Below are 24,858 nucleotides of genomic sequence, written 5' to 3' on the forward strand. Positions count from 1 at the left end.
TGAATTCCCAAGTCATGTTACAACTTTTTAGCATCTCTACCTGAAACTTGAAAAATTCAACATGCCCTGCTAAGACATGGGGGATTGTGAGGATTAAGAAGAAAGGGATGTTGTTGTGGAGGAGCATCTTTTCCTTCAAACAGGCAGTGGATGATGATGGTACACTGGTCCCCTTCTGGCATGGAGAAGAGCAGTTGTGCTGCTGGGCAGTCAGGGCTTTGAAAGAGAACACCTATAAAGTGTTAATGAATTACAAAGATTTTCACAAGTACTAAGGAAACCACCTGGTATAATTAAGAATGGGAATGATAAAATGCCTGGCTATGTAGCACATTTAACAAGTCGCTACCACAAAAGCAGATTGGATGTCTGATCAGCAGAAAACTTGCCCAAAACTTCAGAGAAGGCATCTCTCATTAAGGCAGAATGCAAGGTGAGGAAATAATGTTGTCTTGGTATAAAAACACATACTATGAAGGATGAATCTGGAACAAGTAATGCAGGGGCATCCTTTAAATAGAATGAAAATTAAAGCAGATGAAGTTGACGCAACCTTAAATTTACAAAACTTAACAAGAAATAAGTTTAGCTTAAAAAACCTTAATTTATAGGAAATTATAAATTAATTATAAATTATAAATTTCCAGGTCAAAGGCCTTGAAGCGATGCCTTATGAGGAACGGCTAAGGGAGCTGGGCATGTTTAGCCTGGAGAAGAGGAGGTTAAGGGGTGATAAGATAGCCATGTTCAAATATATAAAAGGATGTCACATAGAGGAGGGAGAAAGGTTGTTTTCTGCTGCTCCAGAGAAGCTGACACGGAGCAATGGATCCAAACTACAAGAAAGAAGATTCCACCTAAACATTAGGAAGAACTTCTTGACAGTAAGAGCTGTTCGACAGTGGAATTTGCTGCCAAGGAGTGTGGTGGAGTCTCCTTCTTTGGAGGTCTTTAAGCAGAGGCTTGACAACCATATGTCAGGAGTGCTCTGATGGTGTTTCCTGCTTGGCAGGGGGTTGGACTCGATGGCCCTTGTGGTCTCTTCCAACTCTATGATTCTATGATTCTAAGATCAAATTTCACCATGCCATGGGTAAAAGCTGAATTCTCCAATATTTAAGTCTGTGGTATCAGAAGCCTCTCTCTCTCTCTCTCTCTCTCTCTCTCTCTCTCTCTCTGTGTGTGTGTGTGTATGTGTGTGTACGCCTAAGATTAAACACCTATTCAGCTGCATTAAACTATGAGAGTGTGCATGTTGTGATGCAGGAGTGCTGCCTTTGTTTCTGGCATGCTTGACAATGAGAGAAACAATGAATTGCTTCTGAGTGAGGTGCTAAGAATAACACCTGTGTGGCTGCAACTTTAGCATATGTTTTAGGGTCCTGAGAAGAGGAGAAAGGCAGTAAGGGAAAAAGACGCGTCTTCCTTAGAGGCTGAACAGCATTTCCTCCTTGAGCATGTAATTCAGCTAGAAACTCGTAATATCACACCCAAATATGTGTGTGTAACTGCTTCTGAAAGAACCAGCGTGTCTGATACTCGTATTTCCATGTATTTGCTGCTTCCTCCCACTTCGTGTGCAAATGTCCTGCACACATGCCCTCCCTGTGCTGCAGCCTGGACAGGCAGGGGTTAATCCCCAGGCCTCGGCAGGTGGGCGGGGTTCCAAAGCTGTCATCCTCCATGGAAGGCAGCACGAGCAGAGGAGCTCAGCTGAGCAGAATGAGAGGAGGCCGAGACACAGCCCCTTCTCCTTGACAGGGCTGGGCTCCCCAGCACATGGGCTACTAGCGCACTGATGGTGTGTCACAGGGCTTACTTTGACAGTGGGCAGAAAGAGCTGGGCGGCAGCCTGGGGTAAGTCTCTCCCCCTCCTCTCCCTCTCTCACCCTGTGTATTATGTTTGCAAAGGGGAATTCTCTGCTCCTGTTTGGCCCCCTGTCTTGTGTGCTGCTTGGTCCCTCATGGCTGCATTTGGTGCCATGTGCCACTGCCTTTCCCATGGTGCGCACCATGTGCCTGGCCTTTCTGTCATAGCCATGCCTGGTGCTGCACTCCTTTCTGCCCCGTCCACCAGCATGCTGTGCTTCCCCTGCCTGCCCGTTTTCTGGCTCCCCAGCAGATTATTCCAGGCATGGAGGGGAGGGGGAAGGCACTGTGTGTTGTTGCTCCTGCCTTCCTTTGGGCCCATGTTTATGCACGGACTGGATTTTCCCAAAGTGTCTGCAGGAGAGGAGGGAAGAGAGAGCTTTCACCAGGGTGGGAATGTCATATTTCTGCTCCAGGGCTGTTTAAGTCAAGGGCCCCTAACTGAAAGGTGTACAGAAGTGGCTGATATTGGGTGGGGGTAGATGCCACCACCATCATCGTCATGGGCTGCCGTTGCCCTGCGCAGAGAGTAGATAAGCACTAAGAAAGGGGAAAGGCTGCTTAGAGTGGTGGCTGTCAATGTTGGCAGCCAGCCAAATGTGTGAATTGGTGGGTGGGCATTAAGAGCCCAAGGGGCAAAGAGAGTCCCTCTTGTGGGTCAAGCAGCTGGTGGGCCCGGAAAAATGAAGAAATTGGAAGCTCAAGCTAGGGTGAGGAGGGGAGGAAGAGGGGGAGTTGGCCCTGAAAGAGCACACAAATGAGAAGGATAGAAGTAACCCACTAACATCCTTACCTTGGAATAATGTTAGTGTGATTCTCCTTTCTGTTTCGACACATCCACCTGTATATGCTTTGGTAGGGGGTGTAGAGGACAGCACTGTCTCTGGGAGTTGAGTAGGACTCCCATTGGGGCTGACATATAGGGCAGGGGGTTCCTTCAAGCTAGGGTTTCCCGTTCTTGCAGACCAAAGCTCTCTTCAGACTGAGCTCACATGCATTTGACCCACAGGTGGGGTAGAACTGCACTCTTACTTGCAACCCAGACAAGAGCATTGGATGAAAGCAAAGCAGGCCATTTCATAAAATATATAAAATAAACACAGTTCACACTAAAAGCATGTTTTGAGAATTTTGCACCAGTCTTTGCTTGTTTTCCTCTTCTCCATCCCGCTCCCCCTTCTCTTCTTTCCTTTTGCACCATGCCTTTTTAGACTGTAAGCCGGATGGCAGGCAGGGACTGTGTTGCTTTTATTGATTTGTAAGTCACTCTGGGAACATTTCCAGCCGAAGAATGGGTTACAAATGCTTTGAATGAATTGTTAAAAAATGTTTTTCTTTTTGATAGCTTGAGGTGTTGGAGCCCCTATTGCTTGGTCTTCTGGGAAGAGAGTAAGTGGTAGGGGTTAGAGCAGTCAGGGATTGTGCTGATGGGTGATTCTCTGGATAAATCGTTGCTCATTGGGGAGTTCTGCCTTCCTACCTGCAAGACCCATCCAGCTGATTGGAAGTCATTTACTCAGGTATTTTGCTTGGACTAAGCCCAGAGTGCCTTTGCTTATTAGTGTTTCTCTGTACTTATGGAGGCACATAAATAGACACACACCCCAGCCCCTCCTTCAGAACATATTCTCCTAATTACCAGCCCCACTGTTTATCTGTAGCACTGACATAGCTGGAGTTGGGACTCGGGTCAATTGACCAGTCAGATACCAGTCAATTGACTGCCTATTATTTGACTGTGGTCAAATGATCTATGAAATAAAGAAGGCCCATGTGAATGTGGCAGTCAGCTGCTTTATTGCATTTTGATAGCAATAGCAGGAACAAGGGTCGCTTACACACTTCCCCTTCCCCATTAATCCAAAAGGCTTAGCCTTTTCTATTGACAAAACCAACTGCTGGCATCTTTGAACAGGGACATACAGAGTTCAGGAGGAAACGTGAAGCCAATAATGCAGAAAGGAGGCATGGGCCAGTGGAGGGTGTGTGTGGAGAACACACTGGTATTTGTAGTATATCACCTCTGTGAGTTTTTGCCTGTTTACAAGACCACAACGATGGCTCTTCTTGCCATCCATCTTGCTAATGCAACCTTTTATGAGAAACCTGTTTCTGTAACCAAAGAGCCAGGGTTTGGATGGCTCCGCTGGAGTCATTGCAGGGGCAGGGGCCTAGAATTGCCAACTCAACAGGATATGACATAGGAGAGCCAGCTGCACTTGTGGCAGACTACATGCGCTGTGATTCAGAATGCCTGCGCACCAAAGAGGACCATGGAGATGCTGGATATCGTTCAGCGGGGTGCACTCAGCTTGTTTACTCCTTGGTCTCTTGGATTTCATGCAGACCAGTTGTCCTCCCTAGAATGTCACCTGCACTTCCCCCTTTCATGTAGTTGTTCAACGATCAGCCTTATCATCTAGTCTGGTGGGGGAGGAGCAAGGTGAAGCCACTGGTTTCAGTCAGTAAAGCATGAAACTCGTAATCTCAGGGTTGTGGGTTTGAGCCCCATTTTGGGCAAAAGAGATTCCTTCATTGCAGGGGGTTAGACTAGATAACCCTCATGGTCCTTTCCAACTCCACAATTCTATGAAAACATTGTGTGGGATGCTACATTTCAGTCTCCAGGCAAAGAGGCATTTCTTCCCCAAAGGATAGGTGCTTGGGGGGGGGGTGCACTTTTCCATTCACAAAATGAAGAGCAGACCTCTGGGAGTGAATTCTGCACATATTTAGGGGTTCCCAGCCTTAGGTGCTGGGTTCTTTTGGAAACAAGATTATGACGAGTACCCAGGAGTAAGGTCCACCGGCACACCGACTTTACTTGCTATTGGAAAGAGGGGCCCTCTGTGAGATCTTCTGCTTTGTTTTTGTTAAGCTTCTGAGGAGAGCACAGTAGTTTTGGAAATTGGTATATTTCTTTCCACCCCAGTTAGTGCCATTCTATTAATGCATTACGTAATTACTTAGTTGAATGCTGAATTTCAGCTTTAAGCCTCCCAGAGCTCCTGCTCTGGGCCCACCTGCCCTGCCTGCTGGAAGGGGGGAGGCACTGCCTCTTTAAGAGCTGCCTCCTTTGTATGCTGCGGCTGGGCTGCAGTATCTTGGCTTTGGGCTCCTGCCCTCGTGTCCAACTGCAAAGCAATGAAAAGGCACTTCCCTTGTTCTGGCTTCTCTGTTCCAGCAGCCACACAATGGAGCCTTGTTGTGTCAGGAACTCTGATCTCTTTGAAATAGCCCTCAAAGCTAGAGCCTGGCTCCCCACCCCGGCTACAGGTCTGTGCTCCCTGTTGAGGACAGGGACCCTGCTGCTCTCCACACACCCTCCATAAGGCAAGGGAGCACCACCACGTTCTGCCCCTGACTGTCTGGGTACACGTTCCCCACTGGGCAACTGCAGTGGTATGGCCAGGATGGTAGAACCTGCCTTCTGTTCCTCTGTTGACCTCTGGGCTTGGTCCTGCCTCTCCCCATCTCAAAGCAGCTGAATCAGCAATGCTTCCAGCAGGGTCAAACCGAGACACTCCCCCTGCCTGCAGAGACTAGAATGTGATGCCTGGAGCATTGCTTGAATTCCTCCAGCGGTATTTGGGAAATGTCTGTCTCATGCTGCGAGCTGCAGATGTGAGAATCCACTGTATGTTATACCGCACAGATGCAGGACAGAGTTCTGGGGTGCATCATTACCTTCATGTGCTGTGTCCTGCCTCTCTTTCTGGGGTTCTCAACAGGAGTCGTGCCTTTTTGCTAGGAAGCCACAGCCAACGTGGCCGCCTTAAGTGCTTCTGTTTTTGTTTGGGCTCACACATGAGAAAGGAGGAGCTGGCCTGTGGTCTGAGGCCTGCAGCTTCAAGTCACCTTTGTGCAGTGCTCTGCATGTATCCTAGCACTGTTTCGGAGGGGTCGTTTGGACAGTGGCAAAAACAGATGTAGCCTTGAATGACTGCAGTGGGTTTCTCTTGGAAGTATGACATTGCTGTGTATGTATGACGGCAAATTTCCCCCCTGTTGCCTGATGCTTGTGGCAGCACACCTGCATCCTTAATTCACTCTGGAGGATCAAGATTGCCTTAGATCCTTCCTTGTGGTGGTGATTGTGGTGCTTAGTAGGAGAATCCTTGGGAAGAATTCAACATAGCATTCAGTGATGTATGCGTAAGTGGAACAAGGTCCATTGCTGCAATGGGACTTTTCCACCCATTCCTCCCCAAACCTGTTCATGTGTTGCAGGCAGAGGAGAGGAGAGGAAGTCCTATAGGAGAAGATCTTGCCTTTCATGTCATTGGCAATAAACAGCCCGGTTTGGGGAGCTTAGCTTTCCAAAAATGTTTGCTTAAGCATCGATTCCTGAATCTTGAGACTGGGTTGTAGGTTGGCAAAATTCAGTGTGTGAGAGACATCTGTGCCTTTTTTTTAATGGCTACCTAGAAGGAAGAGTTTCTGGTTTGCACATAATGCTAAGCTATGGTTTGCTTAACAAACCACATGTTAACCAGAGGTTGTCCCACAGAGAATCAAACTAACTATGGCTTGTTACTCTATGGTCAGTTTTGTTTTCCAGCTGTTCTTGCCTCCTTTCTTTGTAGCTTCATCACTGTCTAGGGTGGGCTGGCCAAGCAAACTGCAGTTAAGGAAGGGTGCTGGGTTCACATGTAACACCAAGCCATATTTAAAATAAACCAGACTTCATAAGCCAATGACAAATCATGGCTTTCCATGTTTCAGAATGTTGCTTCTATCTTGTGAGTCCTGCAGTTGCCTTGACCTTCACGGTGACCTTTATTTTTGTATGTTTCTGTGGCTTTCCCTTCCCAGAAATAATGTCTTCCTCTCTGTTGTTCAAAGGAGAATCTAATTGTGTTCAATGGAGCTTTGACAGCTAGTGATCGAACACAGGTCTCTCTAACCTAATATGCAGAAGTCAGTGCAGCAATTCTGTGCTTGGTGATTTTGGAGTGGAGTGGGAAAGAAATGATTTGTGGGAAGTTGATGCTACTCACTATTGAAGCAAAGTAGTTTCTGGCTTGTCTGACTGCTATGCCTGTTACCAAAAGGATCCATCTCGATCTAGCATTCTGTGTCTAACACTATCCAGTCAGAAGCTTCTGGGAAATGCACAAGCAAGGCATCATGTAATACGCATAGCTTGTTTGCTCCCAGAAACCAACAGATACACACTGTATCTAACAATGGTGGCCCCATTAGCTTGTCATAGCAAATATTGGTTTGCTGTTCCAGTCTCATATATTGGACTGTTTCTCCCCTCCGAAAAACCAGCACCACCATCAACCCATATTGGCAAGTGGTCATCACACATAATGTGCTGATGAATGCCATATAGTGGAATCAACAGTGGAATGAAAAAAATGTGTACGCTGGGTCATATGTTGCATACCCCAAGGGTTTATTGCATATTCTGGTTACAGCAAGCAGTTCTGGGTGAAGTTGTGACTGCTGCATCAGTCTCCCTGGCCTGCCAGGAGCACATCATATCCTTGTTGAGATCCACCCATTGTAAGCAACTCTCTCTTTGTTTCTTTACCCTGGCAGTGCCCAGCGACCTGACCCCTGAGGAGCGTCAAGAACTCGAGAACATCCGCCGACGCAAGCAGGAGCTGCTGGCAGATATACAGGTATGTGGGGATAGGGGTGTGGGGTGCAGGAGGCCATGCTGAAGGTCCCAGGTTCAGTCTCTGGCATCTGCAGGCAGGGCTGCAAAATTCCCTGCCGGTCAGTATAGACAGTATTGGAATTTGATGGACCAGTGGTTTTGACTGGGTCTAACGCGGCTTCTTAAGATGTGATCAAGTAATTGCTGGATTAATGGGGTTTGTTTGTATGGCACAAGACTGACACAATACTTCCCACCAGGTCCCATTCCAAGGAAGGGTTGGTGGCTGTTTTGTAGCTTCCAGACTTGGTGCCTCTGTGTGTCCTGGCTTTCCCTCCTTCACCTCCTCTCTTTCGGGGCTTAACTGTTTTCAGTGCCGTGACTTTGCCCTGGAAATGTGACACACACACAAAAATAGAATGCCTTTGAGCACATGTAGACTTGCTTTACCTTGATCCTGAGTAGCCACAGTGGAAACTCCCCCCCCCCCCCACTCCCCAACACACACACCTTGGGTTAGCAGCAAGTGGTTCTTTGTGGACACGAAACCTTTGGCATTTCTTTCTTTGGATATTAAGTGCATGGCTATTCCTGCTCCTGTTCCCCCAGAGGATTCTGTGCACAGCAGCCCTGAGGCTCTGCACAGCAGGTGTCTTGGGCAAACGTCACTGCAGATCAGCAGCCAGGCACAGTTCTGGCCACCCCAGCAGGGGTTGGGGGGGTGAGAAATGGCTGGGGCTGGGGTCTGATTACCCTGTGCAGCTTCCATGTCGAAGGATCAAGTTGGTGGGGAGGGGCATCTCCACCCGCCTTTAGCCTTGACCTGTCAGGTTGATGTACCTTATGGACATGACAAGCTAGAAGGTGGGTTACGGATATAGGATTCTCTGTCGACCAGCCCCACCTCCCAGTCAAACCTGTTCCATCTTTCCCATATAAGGAAAGATGCTGTAACTAGCCAATATTGGTGCAGACCTTTAAGAAGATGGGGGTACGCCTTCCAAAGTGATGCCGGGAGAACATCCCCTTCCCTGCGTCCCACTCCTTCCGTGCCCTCAGAGGCAGTAAGTCTCACCCTCCCCTTGGCTCTGACATGGGCTGCCTGTTCCTGTGGCAACTTGCTCACGGGTGCTGGGCTTGGCAGGGCTGCTCATCAGTCCTATCAGCAATAAATAAGGCAGTAGGAGAGGCTAATCACTGCCATATGCTGGACACTTCCTAATGAGATTAGCCCAGTAATTGTGTTAGCCCCAGGGGCTTGCTCTTCTTCCTTCCTTCCTAGAGCTCAGCATGCTGATGCCTCCCACAGATTGGCATCCATAGCCCAGCCTGCCTCTGAGCCAAGACAGGCAGACAGGCAGGCTTCTCTCTGGTATTCATTTCCCAGGGCAGTGGGTGCCTGCAGCTGGCTTCAGCTATATCTGATGAGTCTCTGAAGAAGGGAACAGGGTTTCCCCTTACGCAGGAAGGGAGAGGTTCTGTTGTTGAACCCTGCTTCCTGAGTCTCCGTAAGCCTCTACCTTGCAGGCTCCTGGATTTTTGCGGAGAAGTCAACTTGGCAAGTCTTTCCTCTGCTCTCTATGCATTACTTCTCCCTCTGCCCAACCCAACTGATCCTCAAACCTAGATTAATGAGCATGGGGAAAGGCATAAGAGGACAGAAAAAGCTGGAGTAATAATTCCAAGGTGTTCTTTTTTAAAAAAAAGTTCCCCCCAAGAGCCCCACTTGATGGTGTGCTCATTCCCCTGCCTTTCTTCTCCTCTGCAGCGTCTGAAAGATGAGATAGCAGAGGTCACTAATGAAATCGAGAACCTGGGCTCTACAGAAGAGAGGTGAGTGGTGCTTCTGCTGGAGGAATGGGGAAGGTGATATTTTGGGGGGCTTTCTCAGAATAGAAGTAGGGAGAAATAAAGTAAGCAGAAACCTGCACAGCAGAGCTGGCATGAATTCTAACATTAATGGATATTCAGGGTCAAATCGGCCCACTGAAAACAGAAGACAACCCCTTCTACCAGGAGCAATACTTGAACGTCAGTCCAGATAACGTTGCACATTTCATGCTGTGGATGAAACAATATCTAAAGGCAAACAAGAGTTTAAACTTGAAGAATAACCCCAAAGACTTATCGGAGACCCATTCATATGCCCAGTAAAAATAGATTTCCCTATTTTGCTGACTTCAGTTGTCTGAGGAATGGGATTCCCTTGGTCTGGATTCCATCACACTTGTGTTGAGAATTGACATTTTAATCCTATTTACATTTGAGGCCTATATGCTGAGCCTCTAGCCTGTCAAAAAAAAAAGATCATACTAATCTATTGAGAAGAATGGGGTGACAGTGGTGTGTGTGTGTGTGTGTGTGTGTGTGTGTGTGTGTGTGTGTTCTGGCTGGCTGGCTGTAATGTTCAGTCTCTTTAAGTAACCATGTGGAACGAAAAGCTCCCAGGCTGTTTTGTCATCAGGGATCTCTGGCCTGGTCTGTTCCACTAAAGGCTCTAGGTTTTGTCTTGCCCAGAGTCGTCCCTCCCACCCCCCAAAAAACTCCTTTTCTAGGACTGGTCTTGCTTCCCCATCTGGCAGCAGGTTCCCTGTCTCAGGCAGTTAACTCTGAACTGAGGCAGATGGAGTCACCAACAGATTAGGCGGCCCAAATTGTCAATGGAAACTGACATGTGACGTCTCTTTCAATCACTCAGTGTGGCTTCCTTTGCCCATCCCTGGGGACACCAGGCCCTTGTCATGTAGGGCATCCCAGGAGGCTTCCTCCTCCTCTTCCACAGTATATGGTCTCGAGATCAGTCTGCTGGTGTGCCAGTTCCCTGCTGTAGTCTCCATTTTAGTGCTGGGAAGACATCCAAGTTCCACCAAAACTTAGCTGGAGTGGCGAGAGGTCTTCATTATTTCGTGGGGTAGAGAATGTATTTCCTTGTGTTTAGAAACTTAGGCTTGCCGCTAGTAGGGGAGGGGTTTGTGCATGTGCGATGCACCCTGTCCGATAGGGGAATGGAAAGTGCCTCATTGCCTAGCCTGCCTATGACTAAGATGTAGGGAGGTGGAGCATTGATGAAGTGGCACAGCCCCATGCTGCTCCTTGGTGGGGGTGTCTCTAACCCAAATCTTTTGTGCCTTCTAGGAAAACCATGCAGAGAAACAAGCAGGTGGCGATGGGCAGGAAGAAGTTCAACATGGACCCTAAGAAGGTAATCAACACTTCCTTACTATGGAGCTGGCAACAGGTGTTGTCCAGGGACCACCACAAGGTCCCTCATTGCAGGCAAACTGGCTACTGACTTGTGGACTTGGCATGGTGTTGGGATACTCAGGTCTCAGGGTGACTGATCCTGGCTAATGGTTAGAAATGCCCAAACAGACACATGTGCTCCTAGGGAAGGTGGAGCTAGTTGCGGGCCAGTAAGCCACTGGTGCAAATCTCACATCAGCCACGAAACTCATTAAATGGTCTTAGGCAAGCCACTATTTTTTTAACCGCAGGCTCCCTCACCTGCAAATACAGCCTGCCTTTAGGGCTATTGTAGGCACTACTAAGAAGGTTTGCATGAGACACAGCTTGACCATTTCAAATCTACTATCTGCATTCTATGCATTATTGGAGGTGTTTTGGGTTCCTGTACCTGTGTGTCCTGTGCAGGGGCAAATGCAGAGAGACACCCTCTTCTTTCTGTGCTTGCAGGGAATCCAGTTCCTGATAGAGAACGACCTCTTGAAGAACACCCGCGATGATATTGCCCAGTTCCTCTACAAAGGGGAAGGGCTCAACAAGACAGCCATTGGCGACTACTTGGGTGAAAGGTAATGGGAGAAGGGAGCTCTGGGGCTTGGTCTTCCTTTATAGCCACTACCATAATGGACTTTGGTTCCTATCTCTCATGGGCATTCAAGAAATGGGAAAAGAACTTGGGATCCCAAGAGATCTCTTGCCAGTGCTCCATTGTTTCGAGTTTCCCATGTGGACTGGCTGAACCGGAGTTCATAGTCAGGACCTTGTTAGCATCCTTGGCTAATTGGAGGGTTTCTGTGCCCTGAACCAAGCTTTGCTTACCAAGTTGCGGGGGACAGCTGAGGAATGCCAACTGAAATTGTGAATATTTAAACTGTGTGGGACTTCAGGATCATTCTCGCTGCAGCTGGCCAGTACTGGGTACTTCAGCACTGCATAACACCTAAAGCCTTGAAATAACTTGCCTGTGCTCTGAAGCTTCTTGGAAGACTTCTGGTAACTTCTTAAGAATAGACACCAGGCCATCTTAAAGGCCCAGAACTGACAGATTGAAAACTGAATATTTTGCATTCATGCAGAAGGTCCAGTTCCTGGCATCTCCAGGTATAATGATCCAGGATTGGGTAGCAATTAAAATGATGAGGGATTGGGTAGCAAGTCACGACAGAGAACCTTCTCTACATGTATTTCCCTGGAGAAAGACTGCCTGTCAGAATAGACCAGCGGTTCCCAAACTCTGGTGCATAGGCCACCAGAGGTCCACAAACTTCATCCAGGTGTGTCTGTGGATTTGTAGTTAAAGATGGGAGGTGGCAACTCCATGGCATCAAACATTCATAATTGATTTTTAATTGCATTTTTAGTGCTTCCTCTATTCCTTACATTGTGTTTCGATTTTAATTCTGTGGACACAATAAAATACAATATATAAGAAATGAAAGGAGTAATAAAATACAATTAAAAACCATACCGTGTCTAGCATGGCACATTGCAACAGCCAGAAAAATCATTAAGCGGTCTGCCCAGACCATCCAGTAGTCCATGCTGGGGTGGGGAAATGTGGGAACCACTGGAACAGACCATATTGGACTAGATGGTGAGAGAGTCCCACCTGGGATAAGGCAGCTTCCAGGCCAGGCCAAGAGGAGAGCCCAGTTCTTGGCAGCAGCAGTGGTTTGGCAGCTGTATGGGAATGGTGAGTTTGGTCGCTCTCACATGTTCCCCTATTCTTTTGCCTCCTCACAGAGATGATTTCAATATCCAGGTGTTGCACTCATTCGTGGAGCTGCATGAGTTTACAGACCTCAACCTTGTCCAGGCACTGCGGTGAGTGGCAGCAGGATGTTTGTGAGTGAATCACAGGTGTGTCCTTTTTCTCTTTTCCTGCACGGAAAAGGCAAGAAGAGGACATGTGTGGGCTTTGGGGCTCCCTAGGAAAGAGCAGTGGTTTGCAGTCCACACACAGAGAGGGAAATATGTGACTTGGAAGTCTCTGGCACATCACACAGCCCTTCTACCAAGGAATGTTACTTCTCTGGCAGCTTTGCTTACAGTCCTACTCAGCTTAGCTGACTATGTGCTCGTTTTCCCCGCAGGCAGTTCCTTTGGAGCTTCCGGTTGCCGGGCGAAGCACAAAAGATTGATCGGATGATGGAAGCCTTTGCACAACGGTACTGTCAATGCAACCCGGGTGTCTTCCAGTCAACAGGTATGCACGAATTGACTAGCTGAACTCTGCAGGCAGCTAGGGTTTGGGATGCAGTTTTTCCTGGAGCATCCTCAGAGAGTTCACAGTTGGGTGCCTTCTGGCTCCCACTGCCAGATTTTCAGGCTTTGTTGCTTGGAAGTGGAGAAGGGCTGGCAAAGTTCTGTCCCATAGTTAAAAGTGTGGATTTTGCTCCCACAAGATGGAGAAATGGCCACCAACTTGGGATGGCTTGGAAAGACCCAGTTCACGGGTATAAGGCTATCAGTGGCTACTAGCCGTGGTGGCTATGTTCTCTTTCCACTGTCAGAGGCAGAATGCGTCTGAAAAGTAGTTCCTGGGAATCACAAGTGGGGAGAGGGCTTTTGAGCTTGTGTTTTGCTTGTGGTCATTCTGCAGGCATTTGGTTGACTACTCTGAGAACAGGATGCTGGACTAGATGGGCCTTTGGTCTGATCCAACAGGGCTCCCCGCCGAGCCACCCACCCACCCCAAGATAGCAAACAACCCAACACAGAGCATGCATCCTGGGACTTGGTGACACTTCCTAGGCTACCCAATTGTCTGAGTTTGTGCCTTGGTAATGGATGGAGCCCAAAGGGCAGCCCATTCTGTGCTTGATCCATCCTTCACACCTTTCTCCACCCCAGATACCTGTTATGTGCTCTCGTTTGCCATCATCATGCTCAACACCAGTCTTCATAATCCCAACGTTAAGGACAAGCCGACAGTGGAGCGCTTCATTGCCATGAATCGTGGCATCAATGATGGCGGGGACCTGCCCGAGGAGCTACTTAGGGTGAGCTTTGTGGGAAGGGAGTGGAAGTAGTGTTTGGAAATCACAGGACTGCGATAAGGGACATGGGGGTGGCAGGTCATCGAAATATTGGAAGTTGCCTTTGTACCTGGTCGTATTTGTCCATCTAACCCACTATTGTCCTGTTGCGTCTTATCTGGTTGACAGAGACTCTCTCCTGGGCCTCAGGCAGAGATCTTTCACATTGCCTGCTACCCGTTACTTTTTTGCATGTTAGATGTGGAGGATTTCACCCGGCACCTTCTGCATGCAAACGCTGGTCCCTTCCCAGGTTGGCTATTCCTCCTGGGAAGCAGGAGTTGGACTTGCACAGGCCCCCAATGCGTTTCTCTTCCTCCTACCAGAATCTGTACGAGAGCATTAAAAACGAGCCCTTCAAAATTCCCGAGGATGATGGCAATGACCTGACGCACACTTTCTTCAACCCAGACCGTGAAGGCTGGCTTCTGAAGCTCGGTGAGTGCATCTGCGCAAGGTGCAAGGCCTCAGCCATGCGGAGCAGTGCAGCTGTCGCCATGGCATAGGCTGCAGGGAGCAGGGAGCTCGGCTGCAGTCTGGTGACTTCTTCGTTTTTGTTTTTTTTGCATGGGGCTCGGTGGCCACAATCCAGCACAACACATACCCATTGCCGAACTCAGGATGCTTTCCTAATCATCCATGCTTCAGCAGGATGTCCAGCAAGGGCAGTCTTGGTTGCAGTGCTCAGCGTCCCCTAATGGCTCTCTTAACTTGGGCACAGCCGTCTGGTTTCGGTGATTTGGTGGGTTGGGGTGCTTATGACAGTGAGGAAGACACATTGGTTTCATGGGCCCCAGGAACAGCAGATAAACTTGGGCTTTCTCTCCCTGGCTCCAATATTCTTAACCACTGTGGACTAAGCATTAGCCCAAGACTTGTCTGTGGTTCTGTGCTTCTCACCTGACATTGGAGGCTAGTCTCTGGCATCACCTCCCACAACCCCGCTGTGTGCGCACCGGCAGTGCATGCATGGCACCTGCAAGGCATCCACCAGCCCACCAGCCTTTCCCTGCGCAGCCCTTGACCATCTTTCTCCTGCTCACTCAGAATGTTTCAGTTGTCTTGCCAGGTTATGGCTGGAGCAGCTCCCTGGCTGGTTTGTTTCTCCCATTTCTCTCCCCACCACCTTTAGGGCTGTTTAAATCTCTTGGAATCTTCAAATCAAATTTGAAAGCACAAATCCTCTGAATATTCAAATTTGCAATCACTGAATCTTTAATGAAATATGGCTAATGGAATTATTCATCTATGTTTGAATGTGTAACCATCCTCTTTTTGCTTGGAGCATTTTATGAAATAAAATGGAAACAGATGCTTTTGATTCCAAGGGATTGAGGGAGGATGCACACACTCGAGATATTCCTGGGGAATGATGTCTGAGCTGAGACTCTGTGCTGAGTCTGAACAACACACCTTTTAAATCGTGCCCTTTCTTTTCCTTTCAACCAAAGCCATGCAACAAAATGACAAAGGATTGATAGATATTGTTATTTAGAACACACGTTTTAATTATTTTAAAATAAGAGGTTGCATTGCATGGCAGTGGAGACAGCAATGAGGCTTGCTCACAAAGCAGACTTAAGGACAGGCTGCTAGGTGCACCATTACAGACATGGATATAACTTGAGAATATTTTACAGTTTACCATTTTAGACCTGCACGTAAGCAGCAAATATATGGTTGCTTGAAAACACAGTTGTATATTACAGTTGTGATTGTAGCAAAACATAAATTTTGTTTGCTGTGAAGTTTCCATTCTTTGTTAGCTATGTTTAGAAAAGATACGTGATCCTGAAGTTCAGCCAGAAGAGGAAGCCTAAGAGATAGTTTCATTTCGGACTTGGGAAGGATGTTTTCTGGCAAAAACGCCACAATTTTCTTCCCTACAGCCATAACTTCTTCCCTAACTCCAGATCCACCCAATGGATAAACAAATGAAGACACAGAAAAGACACAGGACAAACACAGGATAACATACACCATAGCTGGCTTATCGTTAAATAAGCCTTGATTGAAACTCATGATCAAATCCTTTTTTCTATTTGTTTCAAACTCCAGCCCTCTTGTGTCTCAGTTCAGGAAGCATTCACCAGATCTATGTTGGTGTGTGTATCTGTGTCAGGTGCAAAGGTGGGGTGTGTGGGTTTGTTTGTTTTTAACACTGGATTTTAAAAATTGTGACTAAAAAACTGCAGGTACTAATGCAAAGAGTGCAGACATTGCAATGAGAACTCAGTTCAGCATGGCCTTTTCCAACTTTGGGAATTTCTCCTGTGGCTAGCTTTCTCAGAGGCAGTAGAAAGAACTGGCCTGAATCCTTTTCTTCGCAGATAAGTGAGCTTTTCTGCCTGAGCTGGGATGTTTGAATTGGGAATTCTAGGCTGCAGCTATATCCAAATTTAGGCCCCCTGGTTCCCAATACTACCTGTCCCTGTCCCCCATTACATGGGAAGGAAGTCCCCTTGATCCCTGCGGGACCATGTTGCTGACTTTATCACAAAATGCTAAATCTGCTGAGTTAGGAGCAATCACTCAGACAGCATCCTGTGGTTTTACCCTTCCACTGAATGCCCAGGACTTGGTAGAGCTTTATTCTGGGATACAGTGCCGCAGGGTGGCGGCAGAAAACAAAGACATGCCTAAAATCCTTGGAGAGTGAGATTAATTTGGCCCGTGAATGCGCCAAACTGCATTGGTAATCACCAGAGGCGATTCCTCGTGTGTACACGATTTTGGGGGCAGGGGCCTTGGCTGTCTTCCAGCTGAATCCCAGCAGCAAATTGCTGATTGCTTCCGCCTGCGAATGATGCATGCCACCCCCACATGGAGGAGTCTGGGCTGCAGGCCACTTTAACAGCTGTCACCAGCCGTGGCACTAAAATTGCTAATTCTGTGACCAGGGAGCCGTTCCTGTGGCAAGCAAATTCCTGACGCTACCAGGATTTCCTAAGCTAGCAACAAGGACGAACCTATTTTTTTTTTGCCAGGAGTTCCTGGGGCTTTTGTGTCCTTGGCTTTGGCACCCTGATGACCTCGAGGTGGGCACTCTCCTTCTTGGTATTCTAGCGGAGAGGGAGACCTGCACCACAACAGGAGAAACGTGGGCCTGGTTTTGGGAAAACCCCTTCTGCCAACCCTCTTTTCCCTAATGCTCAACACCTTTCATTAGCTTGGGCAGCGCCCCCTGCTAGCAGCAACTGGGGTGTGCGCCAAGGGCAGATTTGATAAAGTCCTTTGTTTTTTAATTTTCTTTTCTCCCTCATTTTGTATGTTTCCATGATTTTGGCACTGCCTTTCCCTGCCCTCCAAACTCCAGGAGGTACGTACCCCCATATCCCCTCGCTAGCTTTGCCGGGGCCAGGGGTGTGCTGCCATGCTTCTTTATTTTTCTGTTCTTTCGTTCTTTTAAATTGCTGGTGATTATTACTAGTCTTATCGCTGCTATTGCCACCGTTGCTAACTGGCTGCACAGTCCATGGGGAACTGGGGGACAGGTGGGATGGTGAGTGGGATGGGGGGGGGTGACGGGAAGGCGGAGTTTCCATGTCCTGTTTGGCCCATCCCTCAAAAAATTGCCCCAAAGAAGCTTCACAACATGGCCAGGTCTGAGCCTGGCAGTATCTCCCTCCCCAGCTTTGTCAGTACCCTGGATTTTTAGGAGTCAGAATCACATTGTAGGATACAGCGGTGAAGAAACAGCCTTTTGTCTGCCCCAAAGAGGCAGGGGGCAGGGAGGTCACTATGCCCCTCAAGAAGAAGCAGCTCCTCACGGCATGGACGTTGCTGTCCAGTAGGGCGCCTTTGCTTGAAAATGGCAGCGTGGCCACATCTCTCTGGGAACTGACACTGTGAATCTGGCCTGAGAAGGTGCATAGCCACTGAGCCTGGCTTGCTATTGCCAAGAAACTCTGCGTTCGCTGCTTAAGACTGGATGCTTCCTGCTCCAGAAGGCCCAGCAGTGCAGCTACAGCGAGTGCACAGCTGCCATCATGAAACCATCCAGGCATTGGCGATGCCTTATTACCAGCCCTGCAGCAAGCAGCTGGCAAACCGCGGTTCCTTATCCCAGCAGGCATAGCTGTTCATGGTGGTGGGGTGTTCACGCATGGCTGCGCTGGTGCTACCTGCACTTACTGTACTTGCCCCATTATATTTCTGCAGGTCACATGACAAGCCCCACCCCCTGCCTCCCAACATACCCGCAGAACTTTCTATGCCCCACTGAAAGCTCTTCCCCTTGGGTTTCCCCCCCTTCCCATTAAGCTGGAAAAGGGGAAAGCTAGTATTAAGAGAAAGCTGCATTCCTTTCATGGAGACAATATCTCAATACATTTCTGTTAAAGATTTCTCAACCTCTCTTCATTTAAAATAATTTCCAAACCAAGAGATAAAGTTTAGAACTGCAAAAGCCTGGTTATTAACGTAGGACATTTGTCCTGAAGGGCCCTACGAATTCGCAGGCAGCAGAAAAATGGGGAGGCCTCTTGTAACAAGGACTAATGAAGTATTAATTGTGCTAAGCTGATGCATGTTGGCAGCCGCATGGCATTGGAGTCCCAGTTGGTGGAGGCCCAGAGAGCTAGGGAGGCGCTGGCAGCAGTGAGCTGTTAAGATCTTGATTGGGTAACGCGTCATGGTTCTTACCAGTCCATTTATAACACTGTAAATCCTTTCCAATCCTTATCCCGCCTAACTCTGCAACAACCCTGTGGAGTAGGTCACTGCTTCCATTTTTAAGGGTAGGGAGGAGGAGGTGGAGACGGGGCCTTGGCCACTCAATGGTTCCATGGCTGATGAATCTTTTGTGCCATCCTCTGGAGAACATCGACTCCCGCCATCATAAACGAAGGGAGAATGTTAATTTGTTTAATGTGATAGAATCACAGACTCGTAGAGTTGGAAGGGATCACTAGGGTCATCCAGTCTAACCCCCTGCAATGCAGGAATGTTTTGCTCAATGTGCGGCTCAGACCCACTACTCTGAGATTAAGAGTCTCTTCCTCTATCCCAGATGTATTAGCCTAAATTGTGGTTAGCTTTTTAAAGAGTTTCTTGGCAACTAGAATAACTTAAAACAAAGAATCAGCAGAAATTCTTGTGGCTTCTTTCTCTAGAAGTCTCCAGACCGCTAAAATATATATCCAAAGTATATATTGTATATTCCTGGCTTCTAAATTTAATGCCATGTCGTGGCGGAGGAGGAAAAGCTGCATAATGAATGGGCAGGGTCTATTCCCTCAGTTTCTTAAAACTGACAGCAATTTGGAAAACCTCTCAAACAACGTTGCTTCATGAACATTTGGTAGCCGGCTTAAAAGATTTCAAAACTTTGTGGACTTGGCTTATAGCAGATGGGACATACTCACTGAACAGCAACCATGGCTAGAAACCACTGGTTAATATCCTGGTCTCATGAGCTTATTTATACTCGTCCTGAGGGAAACATACTTTGGGTAATTCTAGCTGGTTATCTCTTATTAGCAGCTTCGCTTGGGGGCTCCTTAACAGGGTGCGTGGGGTAATGACACCACCCGCCCCCCGCTTTGTTCACAAGGCTGTTGTACCTCAGAAACTGTTCTAGCATGAAAACAACTTTGTGAGTGAAATTCCAACTTGGGTTTTTGCCTCAGACCCTTAACACAACCTGTTTGGAACTTGCACACACTAAAAAGCATCTTTTGTCTGGTGCTCCCTAGAGATGTTTCACTGTGTACTCTTCCGATAGGACGGTAGCAACCCTTCCTAACACCAGGTCAAACCATTGGTCCATACAGTCCAGTATTGTTTACTCTAAAGGTGGGGAATTTCCAGCACATGAGCTAATCTCGGCCCACAAGGCTTTTCCCCACAAATCCTGGTCAGCTGAAGAGTGGAGTCTAAATCTTTCTGCTGGGAACAGGTGTGTATAGTCAAGGCAAGCAGAAAGTAGTGTTTTGCAAGCAAAGGCAGAGTGCTGGTGAAGTCCCCCTCCACTGGCTTTCCTTGCAAAACACACCTTTCTTTCTAGTGAGTGGATCCTCCTTTCAAGGGAGGGGAGTGGAAGCTGCTTCCATTTGCACTTTTCAGCCTTAAGACTGTGCTAAAGCACTTGCCTCTGAAAGTCTCCCCATCTTCTTATTGTAAACCCCCAACATAGGGTTTGAAGGGGAGTGACATGAAAGCTTGCAAAGCAATGCCTGTCTGCCATGTGACATTGTGTGATGGGTGGATCAGTAGCCCAGTCCACCTGTCAAACTTGTCCCATGAGGCCAATCTCATGGGCCTCTGTTTCCTCACCCTGGTCTACTCTTGACCGGCAGCAGTTCTCCAGTGTTTGGGGCTGAGAAGGGCCTTAAGATTCCTGGCATTCCTCGTAAAAGGTGTGTGCCCCACCACCAGAGAGTGAGGATCCCTGCAGTGGCTCTTCTGAGAAGGTTGGCAGTGGGCCACCCCATGATGCCAGGGGCTCCCAACAGGTGGGGTTTTCTGTGTTCCCTGGGGACTGTGGCAGGCACTATCTGGAGCAGTTGGCTTGTTTTGTCTTTTTTTCCCCTTTTCTTTCCCTTCTTGTGTTGCTGAATGAGGTCTCATTGTTGTATGTGCTGGTCTGTGGCTGTCAGGGCCTCCTTAGGAGGGGTCTCTAGTGTTCTGCACCTTTTAAATCTTGTTGACTCATCTCCACCACCATGGGCTTGAGAGAGCAGCCAATGCTGACAGAAAATACCCAAAGTTGTTGCCCTCTCCACCACTGAGATCTTTCCATCTTTGCCTCCCTGTCCTGCATTCCTCACCTCTCTTGGACGTGCTGTTGTTTGCAGCCTCTGACTGGGGAGGCCAAGCAAGGAGGGCCTGCAGCTACAGCATTCTGTCGTTTTCACAAGTGAGGTGCAAGGTGGCTTTTGCTGGAGGTGGTCCTGGGGGTCTCTTGGTGTTCAAAATGACCCCCGCTGTATTGACTGGTGGTCGCAAGGTCTCTGACCCTGTACTTGGGATCTGAGCTGTCTGGTATGGATTCTTTTTATTATCATTATTTTGGTGATGGCTTGTGCAAAAACCTTTCCCAAGACCCTGGATTTGGCTCCTGGACACTTGAGCTTCAGTGTCAATTTGGGAAGGGCCACTGGAGTCTCCTGTGTTTACTGATGGGATGGTGGGTGGGGGCATCTTTCTGAATGGGTTCCAGTTCTAAGCCAACCCCCCTCCCTCCCTCTCACCTCACCCTGACTAAAAGTCACCAGAGCGGGATTCCATTGAACTTTTATTCTGAGATGGGCTTATACAGAAAAGACTTTCAGGTCATGTTTGTATTTCAGGCCCCGCCCCACACCCCGCCTTTTGGGTGGAGCTCTGGAGGCCCAACTTAAAAGCCACACTGGGGCAGGAAAGGGAATAGCTGATTCCTGTAGTTTCAGTACTCATCCCTTTTTAATCCTGAAGCTGTTGTTAAGCTCTGCTTCTTGCCTGGAACTGTATGTACCCGGGCAGGCAAGTCTCAGGGACAAGAACCCATAGCTGAGAAAGACTGTGTAGCCATGGGTTGTCTGTTGGTGTGTCTTTCTTTTTAAATTAGTTGGAGCTGGCTATGAGGCAGGATGCCTGGGTAGCCTCAGGGCAAACAGAATCCCATGGAGCTCAGACTCTGACTAAGCTATGAGCTTTGTCCATAAAGAGCCTCAGTAGGTAGATCCCAGCACTAGCAGGACACTGATGCCTCTTTCTTCCTCAGCATGTCGGCAGATCCATGTCTGCTCCATAGTATACGCAGCAGGGCACTTCTCTTGATGACCACCACCTCTGCCTTCCGCCTGCCCCCTTCAGCTGCTATGCTCGCCATGTAGCCACTGGCTGCTGCTGCTGCTGTGGTGTGTGGCTGGCTCTGCTTGCACTGCTGACGCCACTTGCTGTCTTACACCGCCTACTTGTGCCTGTAGGCTCTTAGCTCTGCCTTTGCCTTAGCTGCTCTTGTGCCCAGCACCCTCCTTTCGGCCTGGGCATGCATTGTCAAGCTTGCTTCTTCTCTGCGCAGGTGGCCGGGTGAAGACGTGGAAACGGCGCTGGTTCATCTTGACGGACAACTGCCTTTACTACTTTGAGTACACCACGGTGAGTGGCACAGGGTGCTCTCGTAAGTGTCCACGGACATGATCTCATGACGGGATTGCTAATGTGCAGTTTTGAATGATGGACTATGGTATGTAGTCTTAGGCTCGTGTAAGAGTCCAGGACATGGGTTATCTGGAGTCAACTGCATAGCTGAGTTCTTACTGACTGGCGTGGGAATGGTGTAGAGCAGGCTTCCTCAACCTCGGCCTTCCAGATGTTTTGAGACTACTATTCCCATCATCCCTCACCACTGGTCCTGCTAGCTAGGGATCATGGGAGTTGTAGGCCAAAAGCATCTGTAGGGCCAAGGTTGAGGAAGCCTGGTGTAGAGGTACTGCAGACTTGGCTTTAATTATTTCATATAGACACACATACCACCTTTTCCCCCTGACAAGAATTCAAGGTGGCTTACACATTACAATAAGAACAGCTAAAAACATAGGAAGAAAAACTCTTAATTATTAAAAAGCAGTTAGTTTTAAAACTATAAAGGTTTGTTTAACTATCTAAACTAACTATATATTATTAGAAAGGTGCAGATAATTATGTTGAAAAAAGCATGGCACCAGCCCTTTGATTAAAAGCAAGTCAGTTGCCCAAAGCCTGTTGTAACAAGAAAGTCTTCAGCTGCTGGCGGAAGGACAGCAAGGAAGGAGCCAGTCAAACTAGGGAAGGAGTTCCAGAGTCCGAGAGCAGCCACCACAAGGTCCTATCCCACATCCCAAAGGTGCCTGTGAGGGTGGCAGGACTGAGAGAAGGGCCTCCCCCAAAGATCTCAGATCCTGGGCAGGTTTGTATGAGGGATTGTGGTCTTTCAGATAGCTAGGACCTAAACTGTATTGCGCTTTATAGGTTATATAACCAGCACTCTGAATTGTGCCTAGAAACAGACTGGTAGCCAGTAGAGCTGTTGTAACAAGGGGCTCTCTATAACCAGCCCCAGTCTACAATCTGGCTGCAGCTCTTCGAGTCAGGTGAAGTTTCTGGACACTTTTCAAAGGTAGCCCCATGTAGAGTGTGTTATAGTAATCGAAACGGGATTCAACTGAGGCATGTGCCACTGTGGCCAAATCAGACATCTCAAGGGTATATATTGGGTGCAGCGCATTCTGTTGTGGACCCATGAAAGCGAATGCCCTAATAAAACAGTTAAGTCGGTCAGATGCCATGGTTGTGTTTGCAGCAGTAGGCTACTCCTTTCAAATGAGCATTAAGGAGGAATCTGTCTGAGAGCAGTGTTCTTCCTGTTCAATGTTGGGATGGAAGAACCTGTAATATTTTGTCAGAATGAACCAGCCTGGATGTGTCTGAATTAACAAATTGTTGTCTTGCAGGACAAGGAGCCACGAGGCATCATTCCCTTGGAGAATTTGAGTATCCGTGAGGTTGAAGATTCCAAGAAGCCTGTGAGTAAATGCCAGTGCTGGAGAGTAGGAAGTGCTCTCCACTTCCTACCTGGGGGGAGCCTAGGCTGCGGATACTGTGTGCATGTAAAAAGAAAGAAAAGGATGATACCAAGAAAAACTGAATTATGCAAATCATTAACTAAGCTTGCCTACTTTTGTAGAGTCGATTCTGATTCTGCCATGGGGGAAGAGGCAAAGCTATGCAAGGACACCCAGCTGGCTACAGAAAAATCCTGCGCAGGGATAAGCCAGGCTTTTGAAACTTGACTCATCTTTTCTGCCCTAAGAGCAAAATGCTTGATGTGTTTAAGCGGATGTTGATGTTTGCAAGGTGATGTTAAACCTGCACACAGAGTACTATTTTCTGTGCTTTTGCAGTGCAGGATATGCACTGTCTTTTGGAGGTCTCCAAGGTGTTAAAGGACCCTGCAGCATCTGAGCTGTTAGTGACTACACTTGGATAATGCTATCAGAGCTTAAATAGCCAAGATAGGAAAAAGCCCCATTCCTGTTCACAGCTAGTTCGCTCCTTCCTCTGCTTTGTGATCAATCCAACCAAAAAGTCTTCACCCATAGTTTCCTTGTTTGGATGAAATGGGGAAACTGTGGTTAATCAGTGATATTTCTAGTTTGCTTTCTTGAGGAGCAATGGGGCTGCATGTGTGGGTAAAAGGCTTATTCATAATTACGTCTGATCCTCAGACAGCTTGCCAGTGATTTTTATCAAGTCGTTCTGGTGATAACTGCAGTGGGCCAGGAATGCTGGCTCGGCTAGTGGAATTGTAGGCCCTTGGTGAGAGTTGCTTTCCCAGAGTGTTGTATTGCTGCCAGGAAGTCATACCAGAGAACTGGTTACTTGCTGTCGAAAATCCTGTAATTCCTGCTCTTGAAGGATGTCTGGGAAATCCCTGGAATATGCAGAAATTTTGAGCTGGTGTTGGCCACAAATCAATTCTGTTTATCCTTCTCTTCTTGCAGAACTGCTTTGAGCTATATATCCCTGACAACAAAGACCAGGTGATCAAGGCTTGCAAGACTGAGGCAGACGGGCGTGTGGTGGAAGGGAATCACACTGTGTACCGCATCTCTGCACCCACCCCAGAGGAGAAGGAAGAGTGGATGAAATGCATCAAGTGAGGAGGGGCAGGAATGATGTGAAGGGATCTGGGTAGTTTGCTTGAGCAATGTGTCATTCATTAATTCGTTCATTCATTCATTTGCATGTTGCTTTTCTGCACACACACAAATGCCCAAAGTGGCTTACGACAAAGAAAAAAGGGTGCATTTCAAACAAATACTACAAAACAATTTCATAACAACAAACCCAAAAAACCCCACATTTCAGCGCTATAAATATAACAAAGATTACTTAAAAATGTAGCATCCAATAGCCAAAATTAACAAGGGAGCTTCAGTTTCAGGCTTAGCCCTAGAAATATGCCTCCCATAAAGTAGCTCACAGTCCCTCTCCTGCAGCAGCTTCTTATAAGGCTTACATGGGCAAAGGGTGGAGTAGCTGTAAACACCCCTCCCATGAAAAGAATTATTTCTCATTCCTCCAGATTTCCTCACTGTGAGGGAGGTGGGGGCGCAAATCTGTGGTTAGGTG

The 24,858-nt window shown here is 47.9% G+C and overlaps 1 protein-coding gene across 4 annotated transcripts in view; it reads left to right on the forward strand.

Annotated features, from left to right (window-relative positions):
- CYTH1 (cytohesin 1) overlaps positions 1-24,858 on the forward strand; it is a 57,248-nt gene that overhangs the window by 30,261 nt on the left and 2,129 nt on the right. For 2 of the 4 annotated variants that reach the window (XM_080996617.1, XM_080996618.1), the window contains exons 2-12: positions 7,420-7,502; positions 9,249-9,313; positions 10,616-10,682; positions 11,174-11,292; positions 12,467-12,547; positions 12,817-12,929; positions 13,577-13,725; positions 14,088-14,200; positions 21,765-21,843; positions 23,178-23,249; positions 24,228-24,382. In XM_080996617.1, coding sequence (XP_080852743.1) covers positions 7,420-7,502; positions 9,249-9,313; positions 10,616-10,682; positions 11,174-11,292; positions 12,467-12,547; positions 12,817-12,929; positions 13,577-13,725; positions 14,088-14,200; positions 21,765-21,843; positions 23,178-23,249; positions 24,228-24,382 — 1,096 coding nt within the window. Of the gene's footprint in view, positions 1-1,698; positions 1,858-7,419; positions 7,503-9,248; positions 9,314-10,615; positions 10,683-11,173; positions 11,293-12,466; positions 12,548-12,816; positions 12,930-13,576; positions 13,726-14,087; positions 14,201-21,764; positions 21,844-23,177; positions 23,250-24,227; positions 24,383-24,858 lie in introns of those variants that run through there. The other 2 variants (XM_080996619.1, XM_080996616.1) reach the window with 2 other exon arrangements.

The sequence above is a fragment of the Podarcis pityusensis genome (assembly GCF_964106645.2).
Source record: "Podarcis pityusensis genome assembly, chromosome: 2".
NCBI lineage: Eukaryota > Metazoa > Chordata > Lepidosauria > Squamata > Lacertidae > Podarcis > Podarcis pityusensis.